The sequence below is a fragment of the Solanum dulcamara genome, chromosome 10 (genome assembly GCF_947179165.1).
Source record: "Solanum dulcamara chromosome 10, daSolDulc1.2, whole genome shotgun sequence".
NCBI classification, from domain to species: Eukaryota; Viridiplantae; Streptophyta; class Magnoliopsida; order Solanales; family Solanaceae; genus Solanum; species Solanum dulcamara.
Genome location: NC_077246.1, coordinates 29,385,584 through 29,404,193, shown reverse-complemented (window position 1 = coordinate 29,404,193; position 18,610 = coordinate 29,385,584). Strand labels below are relative to the sequence as shown.

The 18,610-nt window shown below is 35.2% G+C and overlaps 1 protein-coding gene across 2 annotated transcripts; it reads left to right on the top strand.

Annotated features, from left to right (window-relative positions):
- Positions 1-1,376: 1,376 nt before the first annotated feature.
- Positions 1,377-18,377, top strand: LOC129870856 (probable plastid-lipid-associated protein 13, chloroplastic). Of its 2 annotated transcripts, XM_055945730.1 has the most exons (7): positions 1,378-1,707; positions 4,539-4,660; positions 4,739-4,822; positions 9,293-9,389; positions 12,110-12,326; positions 17,634-17,686; positions 18,089-18,377. In XM_055945730.1, the coding sequence occupies exons 1-7, from the start codon at positions 1,483-1,485 to the stop codon at positions 18,176-18,178; spliced, it is 888 nt and encodes a 295-aa protein (XP_055801705.1). In that variant the 5' UTR covers positions 1,378-1,482; the 3' UTR covers positions 18,179-18,377. The 2 variants fall into 2 exon arrangements, with proteins under 2 accessions (XP_055801706.1, XP_055801705.1); XM_055945731.1 differs by lacking the exons at positions 4,539-4,660; positions 4,739-4,822 and adding an exon at positions 9,126-9,211 and having other exon boundaries at positions 1,377-1,707.
- Positions 18,378-18,610: the final 233 nt, after the last annotated feature.

The following is an 18,610-nucleotide window of genomic DNA, read 5'->3' as shown; positions in this document are numbered from 1 at the left end:
TTTTAATGGCTCGTAAAATGGGCTCGTAGGAACTGGTCTATACTCTTGAAATTTGGCTAAGTCTTGGGGACCCTACGAGTCTCACCTACGACACGTAGAATCTTTTACGGGTCGTAGGTTCCCACTCGTGGTCTTTGGGCAGCCTACTCTTTTGAGTTTTTCTCAATTTTTTTCTCGGTTCTCGGAATTTATCTAAGTTAGAATAGTACGGGTGTTACAAACTAACAAATATAATACTATTACTTATGAAGATTATGATACATATATAATATTTCTACCAAGCACCCTTAGGGGTCGTTTGGTAGGGTGTATTAGGAGAAATGTTATATGTATTATATATGGTATTATTTAGTACTATGTTTGTTAAGAATTTTGAGTCTATATATAACTAATACATGTATTAGTTATACACCCTACATGGTATTATAGGGTGTATGACTAGTACCTTCCATTTGGAGGTATTAGTAATACATATGATTAAAAATCATGAGATTAAATATATAAAGACAAAAATACCCCTCAAATCCTTTTAATTATATTTTATTTTCTTGATTTTATATTTTATATTTGTAGTTTTGTACTAGTAAATTTATTTAAATAAATTTATATTTTTCCATGTCAAAATATTTAAATTTTATTTATTTGTGGGTTCGTATTTACATAATATATATATAAACAAAATATTTTGCCATGTCAATTTATTTTTTTGATAATTAATTTAGTCAAAACAAAGGACTAATTGAGTGATTTTATTGATACAAAATAAAGTTTGACTTTGCTAGATAAATTCTCAAAGTTGAGTAACCTTTTAAGATATTAACTCCATATTAAAACTACAACTTGCAATTTTTATGTGTAAACAAAGATCGTTCATTCGATTTTACTATTGCTTACCGCCTTTTCAAATTTAAAAGTAGATGATCTATCTTTATTAAATTCAAAATTGACATTTTACAAGTGATCAATTTATTAGGATAACAATTATCTATCCTCAAATAATTCAAGTGAGAAAATAGCAAACATGACGACAAAATTGTTCTTCTCCTAGTTAGTAAAAATGTCACAAAAAATATTGTATAACAATTATCTACCTTGACCCAGTTACATAAAATAGAAAATCTCATAATAATTTAAGAATATAATTGAAAAAAATATTTTGTAGAGTCTTAAACCAAATACAAAATTAAGTGAGGAGCAATAAACTAAAACACTTGCTAAAAAATAAGTTCTCCATTACTAATCCATGACCCCTTAATACCTAAACAGGCTGACCAGACAACTCAAGCAGTGGGACCAATGTCCAAATTTGATTTTCCAAGAATAGCCTTGCAAGGACACGTTCAGTTCATGTCGCACAAAACCATTTAAAAAGGAAATAGAGGTAGACGAGCTTGACTGTTGAGAACAAGATCAGTTTTCCACTTTCCAGCAGAACCAACCACATTCTCCAATACCTAAGAATTCATATTTTCTTCATTGTCAATGGCTACTTCAATTCAAAATTTGGTAGTACCATTTTCTTGCCGGCATCCCAGTTATACATCCCCTTCTACTCCTATCGCCATTTTCCGTGGAGGGAGAAGCAGAAATGCAAGAAAGACGTTGAGGGTCTGTAGAGCGATGGTTGAGAAGACAGTACAAGGGGCTTCTTCTACTTTTGCTAAAGAAATGGAAAGGCTTTCAGCTAAGGAGTCTCTGCTTCTTGCAGTGAGTCTTTTATCTCTTTTAGTTCCATTCTTGCCTGAAGTTCCAATTTGTTTTTTCTTTTCTTTCTGTATGAACGAATACAAGTGTTCATGGTTTACTTATTAAGAAACAGGTGCTTATACATGATAGTCTATTAATCAACTGGTCACCTAATCAATTATACATCTTATAATTCTAATTCCAAATTATAATTAAATTAGAATTATTCCATGTGAGTTTTGCAATATTTCCGTTCCCAGGTAAAAGAGGAGGGCTACGTCAATTTTACGGAAAATAGATCAATCATGTGAAGACTGAGTTACCGTTAGCCGGAAGAAAGAACTAACTGATTAAATTGTGGAAAATGTTCAAAATTTCATCATAAAGGGATGACTTTTTCAACATTTGTCTTCTACAACTTTGGGTTTTTTTCTTTCATCCTTTCACATTAATTTTGGGAATAGACAGTAGGCCATCAGTCCATAGAGCAAATACTAGATTCTTCACCTCTGTAGCTGTTGGAGAGTGTCACACATTGGTCCAAGGAATGAGTTGTTGTCCCATTACATGGTTTTGAGAAATTCTCATTTCATGAGTTAGCTTTTGGGTTGAGAGTTAGACCCAAGGTTAATTTTCTTAACATTGTATTAGCACAACAGTGGCCCCCGTTCTTTTGGTTTACCCAATGTTAGCCCCCATGTTCTGTTGTCCATGCTTCAGATATCCAGCCCTACATGTGAGGGGAGTGTTATAGTGTCTCACTTTCACATTAGTTATGTGAATGAGTTGTTGTCTTCTTATATGTTTTTAAGAAGGCATTCCTCACCTCGTGAGCTAACTTTTTGAGTTGAGTTATGCTTAAGGTCTATATTCTTAACAGTAGTTATGTTTATGTTTGAGTTGCTTGTTTTAACTTAAAGAGTAGTTTGTAAATCCAGCTTGTACTAGGTAAGCATAGGGATCTTTTGGGACTCTCATGGACATTCTCTGTGCCACTTGTAAATTATTGTCATGTATACTTCTTATTTAGTGGCCCATCCTTTTTGATTTGACGTAAATGATAGAATCCACAACAGTACACAAACAAAAGAAGTAAAAGAAAAGTCAAGAATGATGGTGTAGACTGACAGAAAAGATCTACTCTCTTTGTTTCATTTTACTTGACACTATTTCTTTTTAGTATGTTCAAAAAGAATGACATCTTTCTATTTTCATGGAGAAATGTCATTCATGACAAGTATGGCCAAGATGGCCAGTGGTGTTCAAAGGTGGTTGTGAGCCCCCATGGTGTGGGAGTTTGGAAAGCAATCAGATCCCTCTAATCTTTGATGTCTGGGAAAATTAGTTTAAGAGTGGCAATGAAAGGAAAATTTTTTTTGGTGTGATAATTGGCTTGGGCATGGACCTCTAAAGGAATCTTCCCTGAATTCTTTAGCATTGCCACTATGCTAGACCTTAATCTGGAATCAGCAAAAGGAGTACACAGATGGGATATTACTTTTAGAAGGCTGCTTTACATGATTGGGAGCTGGAAAGAGTTGTTGAATTTTTTAATACCTTGGAATCATTCCAAGGGTTCAAAGATACTGAAGATTCACTTATATGGAAGCCCACCAGTAAAGAAACTTATTCTGTAAACTTAGCTTATAACATTCTGATTAGGCACAAACAATCAACTAATCAGTGGCCATGGAAATCCATATGGAAGATGAAGGCTCCTTTTAAGGTGGTATGTTCTTCTTGGCTAGTAGCAAGAAATGCTTGCCTCACACAGGATAAACTTTAAAGAAGGGGATTCCAACTGTGTTCTAGATGCTTTTTGTGCGGAGCTGCTAGGGAAAATAATAATCACCTATTCATTCATTGCCTTGTTACTGGACAATTATGGCAACTATTCTTGAACATGGTAGGAACCAGATGGTCAATGTCAGCAACAAATGTTGATTTACTGAAATGTTGGAACTGGAATGATGGGGCAGACAGCAGTTAGTCAGAAAAATTGGTGGAAACTTGTCCCTGCTTGCGTATGTTGGATTATTTGGAAGGAGAGGAACTATAGAGCTTTTGAAGACAAATACAATTTTGTGGAGAAAATCAAGATGAACTGTATATTTTTGTTTTATTTTTGGTGTAAAGAAAGCTATGTTGAGGAGGCTGAATCACTAGTTGATATGACATGATCCTTGTGAAGCAGTAGCCTAAGCTTGGTTGGGATTTTGTAAAGTCTTTTTGCACTGTTATGGTGCAACATATATATATATAAATATATAAACACTTGACTTTTAACTTCTCATTTACCCTAAATAACAAGATTTTTTAGCCAAATAAATGTCATGACATGGTCAACCAATTAATATGGCTTGTGATCTTTCCTACTCGACGGGTGGGTCTTGCAGTCCGTATAGCCCTATAAAAATGAAAAATTGTATAATTTGCATTTCTTCATTAAGGCCACATGTTCCATAACTCTTTCTTTCATAAATTTCATGTTCAGGTTTACATAAAATAAGGCAGGGATTATATATCCTCTCTTTACATTTTTTCTGCAATTCATAATTTTCCTTTGTTTAATCTCGTTCATTGTTTCTCTATCATCGACTCAATCAAAGAATCGGCCTTGGGTAAACTAAATGTTGTTATATATCCCATTTCAATTTGAGAAAAGGCTCAGAGAATGGTGGAAAGAGTGTCACAGGAGATACAAAGTAGTGCAGGAGGGTTAACTTGGCGGGGCCAGGAGGTTTTAGAACAATATTATTGATATTATTGCAACGTTTATTTTCAAGAAATTGCTCTTCTGTACTTCCTTTGTGTCCCTTAAGCACTAAAAGAAATTATTTACTCTATTATAGTTCAAAGATGCTGGTGGATTTGAGGCATTGGTCACTGGGAGGACAACAGATGTGCAATGCATTGATGTGAATGAGAGGATCATTAGTCTCGAGAAGCTCAATCCAACACCTCGTCCCTCAACGTAAGGTGTTAAATCTTACCAACAAACTTAATTTCCGAGATTCTTGACAAGGTACTCATTGGTGGTTTCATTTCCTAGGTCTCCCAATTTGGAAGGTCGATGGAATTTTGAGTGGTTTGGAGCTGGTAGCCCAGTTCTTATTTTTGCCAAATTTTTGTTTGGGTAAGTTCTAATTTTGGGGATAACATTCACTTTTATTTTTCCTATTCCAACTTACATCAACTCTTTAGTGTATGAACTAAGTAAACAAAATGAAGTAGTTGTGCAAATAATGAATCAATTGTACATGGAGTAGTTTATCTTTTTTCTGAACCCTGCATTGTGCTACTCATAAACAATTGTCATACTGGAGATCAAATGGAGACCATTTCTTGATAACTAACAATTAAGAGAAGAAAGTTTGAACCATGGGTATGATGGTTGTCTTCCACTATCTAAAGTGCATGCTGAATGTTTAAACATCTAATCATTCCCCTCCATACCTTTGCCCCAGTGACAAATTAGGTGATAGTTGAGTGGGGAAATTGCGCCTACTGAAGTTTGATGTAATTAGGCTATATGCCAGAGCTTTTGCTTAGAATTTTGAATCTTTTCCATCTTTGAACCTGATAATTTCCTGAAAGAAGTCAGAAATTGGTAGAATAGTTTTATCTGAGGTGTTTTGCATCAGGGAAAAAGTAATATGCTAAAAGAAATGCCTTTAGCTTCTTTCATTCAACTAGGGTCCTCCCATTATCTTTTTCCTTTTCTTTCTTTCTTTCTTCTTTCTTTCTTTCTTTCTTTCTTTCTTCTTTCTTTCTTTCATTTCTGATGACACACAATATTTGAATTACTATATTTTTTTAAATGCACTTGTTTTAAGCTTTAGAAGTCACAGCTAGTCCACAAAGTTGCTTGTCAGGGTCACTTTATAAAAACAACAAAATTGCTTGTCAGCTATCTTCTGGGAGATAAAAATAAAATTTATGATTTGTTTTGTGTGAATGTACTATGTAGTAGTTAGAAAGTTAAGCCAAGATGGGTAGATTTATTCAAATACTTGTATTAGTGGGAAGATGCAGGTATCCAGTGAAATAGTCAAGATACGCGTAAGCTTGCTCGGCTACTACGGTTATTCCCCAAAGAACAAAAGAAGATCCCACAAAGTAACGAGATTAATCGCTCTTTTAGTCCACCAAACTAGATAAAGGTAAAGGAATAATCTTTGCTCTCACTGGGAAAAAAATTCTGATTGGGAATAAAAGGTATGGGATAAGAAAATAGGTCCAACCTTTTTAAGGAATGCAACTATTTTATGACATTGAGTTTTGAAATTTGGCGAAAAACCAAACCAAATTTCCATTCATGGAGGCCAATTTCTTTTCTTCAGTTAAGTCTTTACTATTTTAGTACATTGGTAGAAGGCTAGTAGGGATAGAATAGTGTCTGGCCGTGTACCGGTTTAGGGTGGTCGTAGGTCTAGGCGTGCCTTTATAGTTGTATTGTTATTGCCTTTGATTATCACATTACTTTGCTATCGTTATTGTTCTTGTTATTGTTTTTGTCCTGTAAAATTTGCATCGCTATTGTTATTGTTCTTGTTCTTGCCTTTGATTATCACATTATCACCTTACTTTGCTATCGTTATTGTTCTTGTTATTCGGTTTTTTTGTACCTTTATGATATATATAGTTTTTCTCTTTTACTTGGGAATACTGTGACTTTTGAGCCGAGGGTCTTCCGAAAACCTCTCTATCTCCATGAAGTAGTAGTAAGATTTGCGTACATCCTACCCACCTAGACCCCACTTGTGGGATGTCACTGGGTATGTTGTTGCTTTTGTTGTTGTTGTATTGTCTTCTAGGTATTTGCATATTATTTTTTGAAGGAAAGACAATACACTTACCCTAATTGGTTGAATTTCCTTTCCAAAAATTGAAAGTAATATTTAGTTAATCTTTTTCTTGGAGAAAATAATTTTGGACTTCTATAAATTGTAGTTCTTTCCTTCTGACTTGGTAGTATCCACAATGCAACTTTTAAAGGGGTTATAGAGTTTTTGGGGAGAGACTCTGTGAAACACAACTTTCTATTTTGAAACTTGTAATGTTGTATTCCTCAACATTAAGGACCTGGAAACCTTCAAAAAGGAGAAAACAGTAATAAAAGTAATACTTTACAAAAATCCTAACAAATCTACAAGCTGCTTGTTTCCTCTATACCTTTCTCTTTACACCAAAAATAAAATGATACAACACAATTCCATTTGACTTTCTGAATGAAATTGAACCTATCTTAAAGTATCTACTATTCCTCTCACTCCAAACAGTCCACTTGATGCAATATGGAATTGTCCTCCACCATTTTTTCTGGCTCTTTTTACCTCCTCTTCTATCCAACAACTCAACAAATCTACAGTATGCTTAGGCACGGTTCACTTTGTCTCTGTGAGACCGAGGAAGATTGTCCATATCTATGTTGTATATGTGCAGTGCAAATATAGGTAATAGGTGTCTGTCTGCTTCTCTGTATAGTATGCATCTGGATACAATATTTAACCCCTTTCTCTTCAAAACTTTATGTGTCAAGCAAGATCTCCTAGCTACCAACCATGTAAAACATTTTACCTTGGTTGATGCTATGTTTTTCTAGCGAAATCAGCAGTCACTTAGCAAATTCTGGTGACTACTCGCAACTATCTCTATTTCTGTTGGTGTTGTGCGAAATCCAACACCACCACAAGGTCCAGCAACCCTTGGCGACCAAAGGCCAACCAGCGTCACCGTCACAGATCCCTCACGCGCTCTCACATGCGGCTAGATCTAGTGTTCCAGCGACTGCGTCTGTACCATGCGTCAGTACATGAGCCTATTCTATCCAATTTTCCGGTGACTTTCTTGGTTCAATATTGATTCATCTCTTGATTACGAGACAATCATATATTTTATATTAGATTTCAAGCACTTTCCAACAAATTTGAGTTTTCTAGCCGTGTTTTCTCTTTGTTTCAGATTCACTTTTTCCAAATAGTATACTCAAATATTTGGGCTGGATACTTCTCTCCCATGGCTAAAATAGTATTTGTCCGTCTTTTCCTATCTATGGCTGTCGTTCTACATTGGCCTTTTCATCAATTGGACATTAAGAGTGTTTTTCTCCACGGTGATATTGAGGAAAAAGTCTATATGGAGCAACCACCTAGTTTTGTTGCTCAAGGGAGTCTAGTAGCCTTGTATGTTGATTGCGCAGGTCACTCTATGGTCTTAAATATCTTCTCAAGCTTGGTTTGGGAAGTTCAACATAGTAATTCAAGAGTTTGCATGACTCGTAGTGGAGCTCCTCACTTTGTATTTTATTGACATTTTGCACCAAATCTGTGTATTTATTTGGTAGTTTATGTTGATAACATCGTTATCACTGACAATGGTCAGGATGGTATCACTAATTTGAAGAAACATCTCTTTTAGCATTTCCAGACTAAAGACCTCGACATATTGAAGTATTATCTAGGTATTGAGGTTGCCCAATTGAGATCAAGTATTGTTATTTCACAACACAAGTATGCCTTAGACATTCTTGAGGAGACAAGAATGATGGGAAGTAGACCCATTGAACAACCTATAAATTCAGATGCCAAACTCCTGCCAGCATAGGAGGAGCCACTCAGCGGTCTTGGAGGTTATTGACAGCTAGTTGGAAAGTTGAATTATCTCATAGTGACTAGACATAACATCTCTTTTCCTGTGAGTGTTATAAGTCAGTTTGTGACTTTCCCCTGTGATGGTCAATGAGATGTAGTTGTTCGTATTCTGCGATATATAAAGTCAACTCCAGGTAAAGGACTACTCTTTGAGGATCGAGGCCATGAGCATGATATACAGACGTTGATTGGGCAGGATCACCCTTTGGTAGACGTTCTATATCGGGATATTGTGTTTTAGTAAGAGGTAATTTGGTGTTTTGGAAGAGTAAGAAACAAAGTGTGGTTGCTCGATCTATTACAAAAACAGAATATCGAGCAATGGTTATAACAACTTGTGAGCTAATTTAGATTAAACAGTTGCTGAGAGAACCAAAATTTGGAGAGATCGATCAGATGGAACTTGTGTGTGATAGCCAAACGTCCATAGCATCAAATCTAGTATTTCATGGGAGGACTAAACACATTGAGATAAACTATCACTTTGTCTGAGAAAAGACACTCTCGGGAGATATTGTTACAAAATTTGTGAAGTCGAGTGATCAACTTGTAAATATCTTCACCAAGTCCATCACCGGTCCTCCTATTAGTTACATCTGTAACAAGCTTGGTACATATGACTTGTATGCATCAGCTTGAGGGGGAGTGTTGGAATTAGAATAGGAATGGGAATAGTATATAGAATCCCATTTGGATAAGGATTGTAATGTAGTGTCTATAAATAATGCACAGTGCAATAATGTAGATACACATTTCAATAATATATTTCTCTTATATTTCTCACAGGCACCTTACTTTAGAGGCCTGAGCATTCATGCTTGTTCACTTTTAGCCAATATGCAAATTTCAGTTGATATCTTCTTAACATTGAGGTGAATGATCGTGGTTCTGCTTTTTGTTTAGTTCGATTAATGTCAGCTTATAATATTTCTACCGGAAACATGCTGTTGCAGGAGAATTCCTCCAACGTTAGCAAATTTATCAAAATTGGATGTGCTGATCAAGGATGGATGTGGGACTGCTACCGCACAAGTCAAAATACTAAATTCGGTAATTTATCTGTCAGGAAATTTGATATGTACATCCCATGCTCTAGTATTCAGAAAGTAACCTTCCTCTTCTAGTTAGAGAGTTGGAAATAAAACAATACTATTGTTTATGTTATCTACAAACAAGAGTCATTTGGTTCAGAAACTAGTCATGCTGGGCAATAACATGGGGATTGTTAAGCGGTGAATCATAGTGTAGTGATTTTCACACGGTGAGTAATAATCTATGGATTGCTATACAATGAATAATAATATAAGGATTGTCTACTTCAACAACATTTTTATCCCTAGATACTTTTTATCCAGGTATTGCTAATACAGTATTGCCATTCTACGATATGTCCTTCACGAAATTATCTATAGATTCCTGCATAAATTTGCCGCATTTGTATTTTATTTGATAACCAAATTTTCCATATTTGTATTTAATACTGCAAGCTGAATCCTGCATTAGTTATGTAGAGTTTGTACTTTGTACCAGAGACTAAACGTTATATTAGTTATGCAGAGATTATATGAGTAACGCATAGTTATCTGTTGCAAATCACCGTTATATTAGTTATGTGAAATTGAGATTATTACTCTTATGTGGCCAATCAAACGACCGCGATGTGATATAACTAGTCAGTACCAAATATCTTGCTTTCTTCCTCCTTTGATGCCTCACATTTGGTTGATAATTGGTACACCATAAAGACACATTGAAAGCAAGTGACGTTTTGATCATGTTACTTAGAGAAAACAGGTGGGATGAGATAACAAGCGCAAGATGCATGGCTTGATACGTTGACATTAGTACAATACCAACTTACTGAAACATAAAAAAACAGATTAATCAGAGAAACTTAGTAATTGAGGCTATTAACTGGCTAACAAGGTGGTGACAGTTTTACATTTGCATATCACTTTTTTTAAAATCCTTATTTTGTATGGCTATGTCTGTTTGTTATCTTGAATATCCCTTTGCAACATAAAGTAAAGCTAAGGGGAATAAAACTGAAAGGGAATGATATCGAAAAAGCTTGGCTTTATGAGGACTATCGTTCTTTTGAGGTCTATGAGCTAAAGCTGTTAGATGCTCTAGACAACAGCATCCGTTCTGCTCTTCTAGTCGGCATTAAGTGGTATCTTAGACTAGCTCATGCTGGGTGACCCAAAATTTCTTCCTTTTTGCATGCCTGCATCGTAGCAAAGGTTCACAAACAAGATACATGCTTGTTTGATCTCAAAGTTTACAGAAGTCTCTGTTCTTCAGTTTTTAGGTCAACTGTTCTCAGACTTCATTTGAATTAAGAATTTCATGAAGTAATTTTGTGTAGCTAAATATTTCCACAGCCAGTGAAGTATCAGGATAGCTGCAATAGCAATATTGCATTTCAAATCACAATAACAACATACCCAGTGAAATCCCACAAATTGAGGTCTGGGGAGGGTAGAGTGTATGCAGACCTTATGCCTATCTCGTAGAGGTAGAGAGACAGTTTCTGAAAGACCCTCGGCTCAAGTGAAGCAAAACAAAGTAGTAATGATGAACAACATTGAAGAAAACATGACAACTAATAGGAAAAGACTGCTAAGCATAAACATCACGCAATAGTGCAATCACCTAAACATAATAAACAACAGATAATAACAGATAACAAAAGAAAGAAGCTATATGAATAAGACTATTACTACGACAAACATGGTGTCCTAGACTACCACCAAACCTAATCCCATCGAAAATCAAGAAAACACTCAACTGCCTACTAACCTTTTAACCTAATCCGCAACCTTCATACCCTTCTATCTAAGGTCATGCACCATGTACTGTATAATCACAATCTCCCTAGTACTTCTTCAGCTTACCATTACCTCTCCTCGTACCCACTATATCCAACCTCTCACATCTCCTCACTTCCTCACTGAGGCATCTGCAAATCTCCTTTTTATATGCCCAAACGATCTCAGTTTCCCTTCCTCATCTTGTCCACCACAGAGGCCACTCCCACCTTGTCCCAGATATCCTTATTCCTAATCTTATCGCTCCTGGTATGCCCACACTTAAAATATCATTTTAGTTACAAGCTCAAATTCTAGACTTGCATACAGTTTCCAAATGAAAAGAAAAGAAATTCAACATCAATAGTACCAGATATTACTAACATAATGAGGAGAAGATGAACAAAATGCTAGGGGTCTTAATAAGCTCTGAATGAAAAGTATTTGTTCATATGTCAGTGGTAATAAGGCTAGCTTGCTCCACCTCGACTATTTCACCAGGTACATACTACCTCCAACTAGCAGGTATCTGGTAATTCCTGCTCGCCAAGGCTTAGATAAATAGGAAAAAATCAACTCGTTATTTTGAAAACTATAAATGAGAAGTGTTTTAAAAGGTAGGGTCAATATTACTTAATATTCTTATTTTTAATGAAGCAAAAGTGAATTTGGCTTGATCATGTGTTGATTCTTGATTACACTCAGTTTGAAACTTAGATGCTGATGCTCATTTGCCTCATAATCACTTACGCCTTGGCCCCTGTTTTTTCAGGCTGATAATTAGTTCTAGGCTGGTCAATATCAGTTGAGTCGTATTCTTGATATTGAGTCTTACACAAAGACTCAAGGTGTTGCATCTTTCAATTTATCGGTTGAGATCATTGTGAAATGTTAATGAGTTTATTAGTATATGTGATCATATGTATCCAAAGAAGTGAAAATACTACTTGTGAAATGCAGATTGAGAATAAATTTATCATCTCCACCAAGTATAGTGTTGAAGGGCCTCTTCGTATGAAAGAAGAGTATGTTGAAGGGGCATTTGAATCTCCAAAGGTCAATGAGGAAGCTGTACCTGAACAACTAAGAGGTGCTTTTGGCCAAGCATTTAATACTCTGCAACAACTTCCTGTCCCCATTAGAAATGCTGTGTCCAGTGGCATGAAAGTTCCTCTTGGTAAAATTTCAGTATTTTTGTAGGATTTAATCTTTGTTATCAACTAAAACATACTTCTTACTCGATGCAAATATATTGTATCAATAGTGTACAAATATTCTTTAAGTATTGAGATATTTATCGTTATTATTTCTTTTTAATTTAGTATTTTTTTTCCTGAAATTTAGTTGTTTAGTTGAGGTAGAATAGGAGTTTATTTAGTACCCTAGTTGAAATATAATAGGAGTCTTTCATCTATTTATTTCTATGACGTGAATAAATAAAATAAGCAGAATATTTGGTTTTAGTATTTTTCTTCTTCTCTGTAGAAACAACAAATGGATTCTGTAGCTTTTTGATTGGAAGGTTTGTGAGTTAGAGAAGAGCAAAACAAGAAAACCCTGCATAAAACCAATACTGTTATGGCTTCAAACAATTTCTCAATTCCTTCACCTCCTATTTCTCCTGGAGAGAATTATCCAATTTGGGCTGTAAAAATGAGAACCTATTTGCGAGCATATGATTTGTGGGAAGTTGTAGAGGTTGGAGGAGAGACAAATTCTTTGCCAAATAAACCAATAACCCAACAATGGTGCAAACTAAGAATCACAGAGAAGAGGTTTCAAAAAAAGTTTAAAGCTCTCTCTTGCATACAGTCAATTAGAAGTAATTTTCATAGGATTTATGGCTAGTGAGACTGCAAAGAGGCTTGAGACAAGTTGAAAGAAGAATTCCCAAGAAGGGACAAGACTAGACAAATAAAAGTGATTACTCCGAGAAGAGAATTTGAAATTATCAGAATGAAGGACTACAGAAACCATTGAAGAATTCTCCAACAAGTTGATGAAGATTGTAAACCAATCAGACTTTTGGGAGAAGAACTTTCAGACACAAGAATCGTTGGAAAAGTTCTTGTGAGTTTGCCGGAAAGATTTGAAGTGAAGATCTCTTCTCTCGAAGATTCAAAGGATCTCACAAAATTGTCACCTTCAGAACTTGTACATGCTCTTCAAGCTCAAGAGCAGAGAAGATCCTTGAGGCTAGAAGAAGCTGCTGAATCTTCTCTTCAAGCCAAGTTCAAAGGGAAGATGCAGATGCAAAGTGAAGGTAAAATATCAGATATTTCTACTAATTTTATTAGAGAAAACCAAGGTGATTCTCGCAACGGAGCCAAGAAGAAAGAAAACTTTCCACTGTGTAAGTGCTGTAAAAAAACCAATCATAAAGAGGATTATTGTTGGTTTAAAGGGAAGAAATCACTTCTTCAATATATATTTTGCAACAAGCTTGGAAATGTTGAAAGGTTTTGCAGAGTGAAGGAGAACAACTAATAAACTCAAAAATAGAAAATGTGTTGTTAAGTTACCAAGTTCAAAAAAAAAGTGTTGTTTCTGAACCTAGTACCGAGAAGTGATTACTGTTGAAATGATAAAACACAAGTTTTCCTTTGAATTGGAACTCAAAATTCTGAGCAAGCTTGTCGAAGTAGCAGATGTGAGCAGGACTCAAAAATTATGGCACAAAAGACTTGGTCTTTATAACTTGAAATCAATTCAATATGCTCAAAAGTATGATTCAGTGAAGGACTTGCCTGAATTGGGTTATGTCCTGATGTGTTAAATTTCTGAACTAGGAAAGAAACACAGATTGCCTTGTCCAACATCATGACATGGAGAGCAAGTGAGAAGTTACAACTGGTCCATTCTGGCATTCGTGGACTGATGAAAACTCCTTTGCTCAAAACAAAAAAGAAAAAAGAAAGAAAACTCCTTTGCTCAATGGCAGCAAGTATTTTATTCTTTTTATAGATATTTTCACTCAAATGACTTGGTTATTTGCTTAAGCAAAAGAAGTTTAAAGCTTTTTATGAAACTTAAAGTGGATGCTTGTTGAGAACTCTCAGAACAAACAATGGGAAGTAGTATACTTCAGGTGATTTTTTTTTTGTGATGATATGAGAATTGAGCATCAACTTACAATCACTTACTCACCCCAGCAAAATGGAGTATCTGATAGGAAAAACTGGTATGTACTTGAGATGGCTAGGTGTATGATTTTTGAGAAAAAGTTATCGAAGTCTTTTTGGGTAGAGGCATAAACACATCCATTTACTTGCAAAATAGACGGCCAATAAGGACCATGGATCGAATTACACCAGTTGAAGCTTCAAATTGCATAAAACCATCAATTAGGCATCAAAATGTGTTTGGCTCGTTATGTTATACTCAGGTACTAGCTGTCAAACGGAGTAAGCTTGATAAAAAAGCTGAAAAAGGAACTTTGGTTGGTTATAGCTCTATCTCTAAGGGCTATAGAATTTACAATATTGAATCTGGGGAAGTTTTTATGAGTAGAGATGTGAAGGTGGATGAAGATGCTTATTGAGATTGGAATATCGTTCAAGTCAGAAAGATGGTTGTTGAGCCTGTTTTTCAAGATTCAAATGAAGACTTGGAAGCAAAAAAATGATGAAGAAATTTTTGTTAGAGGCACTAGACCTTTGGCTGAAATTTATGAAAGATGTAATCTTGTTGTTCTGGAACCTTCAAACTTCAAGACGCTAGTGGGATTAAAGAATGGAAGCAAGCGACGAAGGAGTAAATAACCATGATTGAGAAGAACGAGACATGGAAACTTATTGACAGAGTAAGCAAGTTATTGGAGTTAAATGGGTGTACAGTGTGAAGTTGAATGCGGATGGATCTATCAACAAGCACAAAGCAAGGTTGGTCGTTAAAGGTTGTTCTCAACAGCCTGGAGTTAGATATCAAATCTGCCTTCTTGAATGGTTTTCTAGAAGAGGAAATTTATGTAGCTCAACCCAAAGGTTTTGTGGTTCAAGGAAGTGAAGGTAAGGTGTATAAACTTCAAAAGGCTTTATTTGGGTTGAAGCAGGCTCCAAGGGCTTGGTACAACAGAATCGATGCTCAATTGTGCAACTAGGGTTCCCAAAAAAGTGACAATGATGCTACACTTTACGTTATGACACTCCCAAATGATTGCTCATTAATTGTTTCTTTATATGTTGACTATTTACTTGTTACAGGCAGTGATGACCAAGAGTTGCAGAAGTTTAAACTGAAAATGGAGAAACAATTTGAAATGTCAAATTTGGGAGAGATGAAGTAATTTTTGTGGCTGGAAGTATACCAATTAGACATTGGAATTTTTCTCAATCAGAAAAAGTATGCTTTGGAGATTCTGAAAAAATTCAGAATGCACAATTGCAAACCACTTCCTACACCATTGGTTTTGAATACCAAATTTTCAAAGTAAAATGGAGCAGAAAAGTGTGATGCTTCATTTTATAAAAGTTTGGTAGGAAGTCTTTTGTACTCAACTGCTTTCTAACCTGATTTAATGTATGCTGCTAGTTTGCTTTCAAAATTTATGCAAAGTCCCAGCAACATTCACTTTGCAGCTGTGAGAAGAGTACTTAAGTAATTAAAAGGTACTGTACGACTTGGAATATGGTTTAGACTGGTTGAACAAGGTGCTTTTCTTGACTTTGTTGATAGTGATTGGGCCGAAAATATTGACGATATGAAGAGAATTACTGGCTATACCTTTTCCTTAGGTTCTGGTATGTTTTCATGGAATTCAAAGAAGCAAGAAGCAGTGGTGCAATCTACTGCAGAGGCAGAGTATGTGGCAACATCTATAACAACAAAACAAGCTATTTGGTTGAGGGAATTTTATAAGGATCTTGGAATGGAATTGCAAGTTGCAACTAAGATCAAGTGTGATAACAAATCAGCAATTGCAATTGCAATTGCAAAAAATCCAGTGCAGCATGGTAAAACAAAGCATATCCTTGTCAAGTTTCATGCCATTAGAGAAGACGAGAAAAACAAGGAAATCAAGCTTGTTTATTGTATTTTTGACGATCAACTCGCTGATATATTTATCAAAGTTTTTCCAAATTCAGATTTGAAACTCTTCGATGGCAACTTGGATTTACCAGCAAACATCTCAAGGAGGAGTGTTGAAGTATTGAGATATTTACTGTTATTGTTTTCAATTTAGAGATCTATTTCTGAAATTTTTAGTTGTTTAGTTGAGGTAGAATAAGAGTTTATTAGTATCGTAGTTGAAATATAGTAGGAGTCTTTCATCTATTTATTTCTATGACGTGAATGAATATAATAAGCAGAATATTTTGATTTTCATATTTTTCTTCTTCGCTGTAGAAACAACAGATATTAGTAAATGGGCTAATGAAGTTTGACATGCTTACATTACATAAAGTGTGATCACACCTATGACCATCCTTTAATGACTTGTCTTTTATCTAGTATGATAACCTAGTAGCACTTTGTTGGTTTTTTTTTTTTTTAGTGCCGCAAAAAGGGTTTTAAATTGTCTCTTAATAATTTTATTAAGCACATGAAGGCTTTAAATAGCCAACTTAAAGCACAAAATCTGCATAATTTACAACATACCTAGTGACTAGTGTAATTTCACAAAGTGGAGTTTGAGAGGATAGAGTGTACACAGACCATAACCCTATCTCAAAGGTAGAGAGGTTGTTTTTGCTAGACCCTCATCTCTATAAAAAAAATAACATAGTAATGGAAGTACAAGGACAAACAAATAGTAACAAAAATAATAGATAGTAAAAGAACAATACCACAACAAGACAATACGACAAAGGAAGTACAAGAAACAAAAGAAATATCTTAACAACCTAAATTATTTAACAGAAATTCAAATCTAAATATAGTAGACTCCTCCTACAACTAATCTGTATTCAAATTAGCAGTAACAAGAGTAATTTTCAACACACTTTAAATTTCTGTCAATTCTGTTTGAAACCTCTTTGAGGTGCTGGCTATTTGAAGCCTCTCAATCGTGTAATTCTTCATTTGTTCAAATCTAGCGTTGGTAAAAGCTATTCGAAGGACAGATCAGGCAGAAAATTAACTTCGAATCGTTTTTTTCATCATTGTCAAAAAAAAGCAATTCGAAGTTAATTTTCTGCCCTGATCTGTCCTTCAAGCAAGATTTGTTTTAGGTTCTTTTGATTCTTTGATCTCATTCAGCTTATCTTCTCATTTGAATCAGTCTCTGCCTTTTGAGAACTCGTTTGTACTTCAGCACATTAATGTTGCTTGAACTTCCATATTACATCTATTTTGGTTACTTGTGCTTCTCAAAGGCTTCTTGTTTTTAGTTCCTAGGGCATATCCTAATGTCTTAAAGAACTAGGAAGACTAAAGTAGATAAGAAATGTAGAAGATTGAAGAAAATAACTTGTAGATTTATGATATTGCTACTGTTTAGGCATTTATTTATGTTGCTTCTCACTCTGTGCTGTTACGATATCAGGCGGGACCTTCCAGAGACTTGTTCTGATTTCTTACCTTGATGACGAGATCCTGGTGAGTCCTCTAACTATATTCTTTTTCTTTCTAAGAGGCACCATTACTTAATTTTTTCATGCACCGTCAGTATATAACAACCACCAATATCTTCACACAAGTGCTGGAAATTGTTTTAAGTAACCTTCTAGCTTTCACTAGATTCATATTGAGATTACTTTTATAACTTAGATTTTTTGAACTTGATATATCTGGACTATTATAACATCAAGGAAAATGGTTATTGATTCTAGAATCTGTAGAAGTTGTAAGTTATTCATAGAGCTCAGATTATTGTGCCTTCGAATGCTTGCAAAGAAAGAATGCATCAAGCATTGCTGCTATTACAAGATCAAAAGTTAGTTCAGTGAATTGAACCTCAATTTTTTTGGCATACTTTAATAATCTTCTGGTTGGGTGCAGATAGTAAGGAATACTGCAGGAGAGCCTGAGGTTCTAACGAGGTTGGAGGCAGCACCTGATCCGGAAAAGATAACCGAATATGAGAGTTAAGTGACTGTAGGCATATTTTACATGAAAAGACCAACTTTGTTTTTGCTATTACTTCGCATTACTATGTAACATAAATAATACATTGACAATACCTTGCATATAAAAAATTTCACACCGCTAATACCCCACATCGATGAGCAACGATCATGTGTTCACTCCATCGTGGAAAGAATTGGTAAACTTTGCCATAATTTTGTGAGTGAGTCTTCTTAAAGCAAAAGAAGTGGTTGTCAGAGTTGGGTATTAATCATCTCCATCGTCCGCGTGTGTGATTTTTTCTTTGCGACATGTTTGGTTAACATTTGTTACTACAATTTGACAAGAATATATTCTCATAGATGGTGAGCCACGATTAAGTCAACACGTGAATTAGATTTAATTTTCAGTTAAAGCAAGAAATATTGGAAATTGCTGAGTGTGAAATGTGAATCA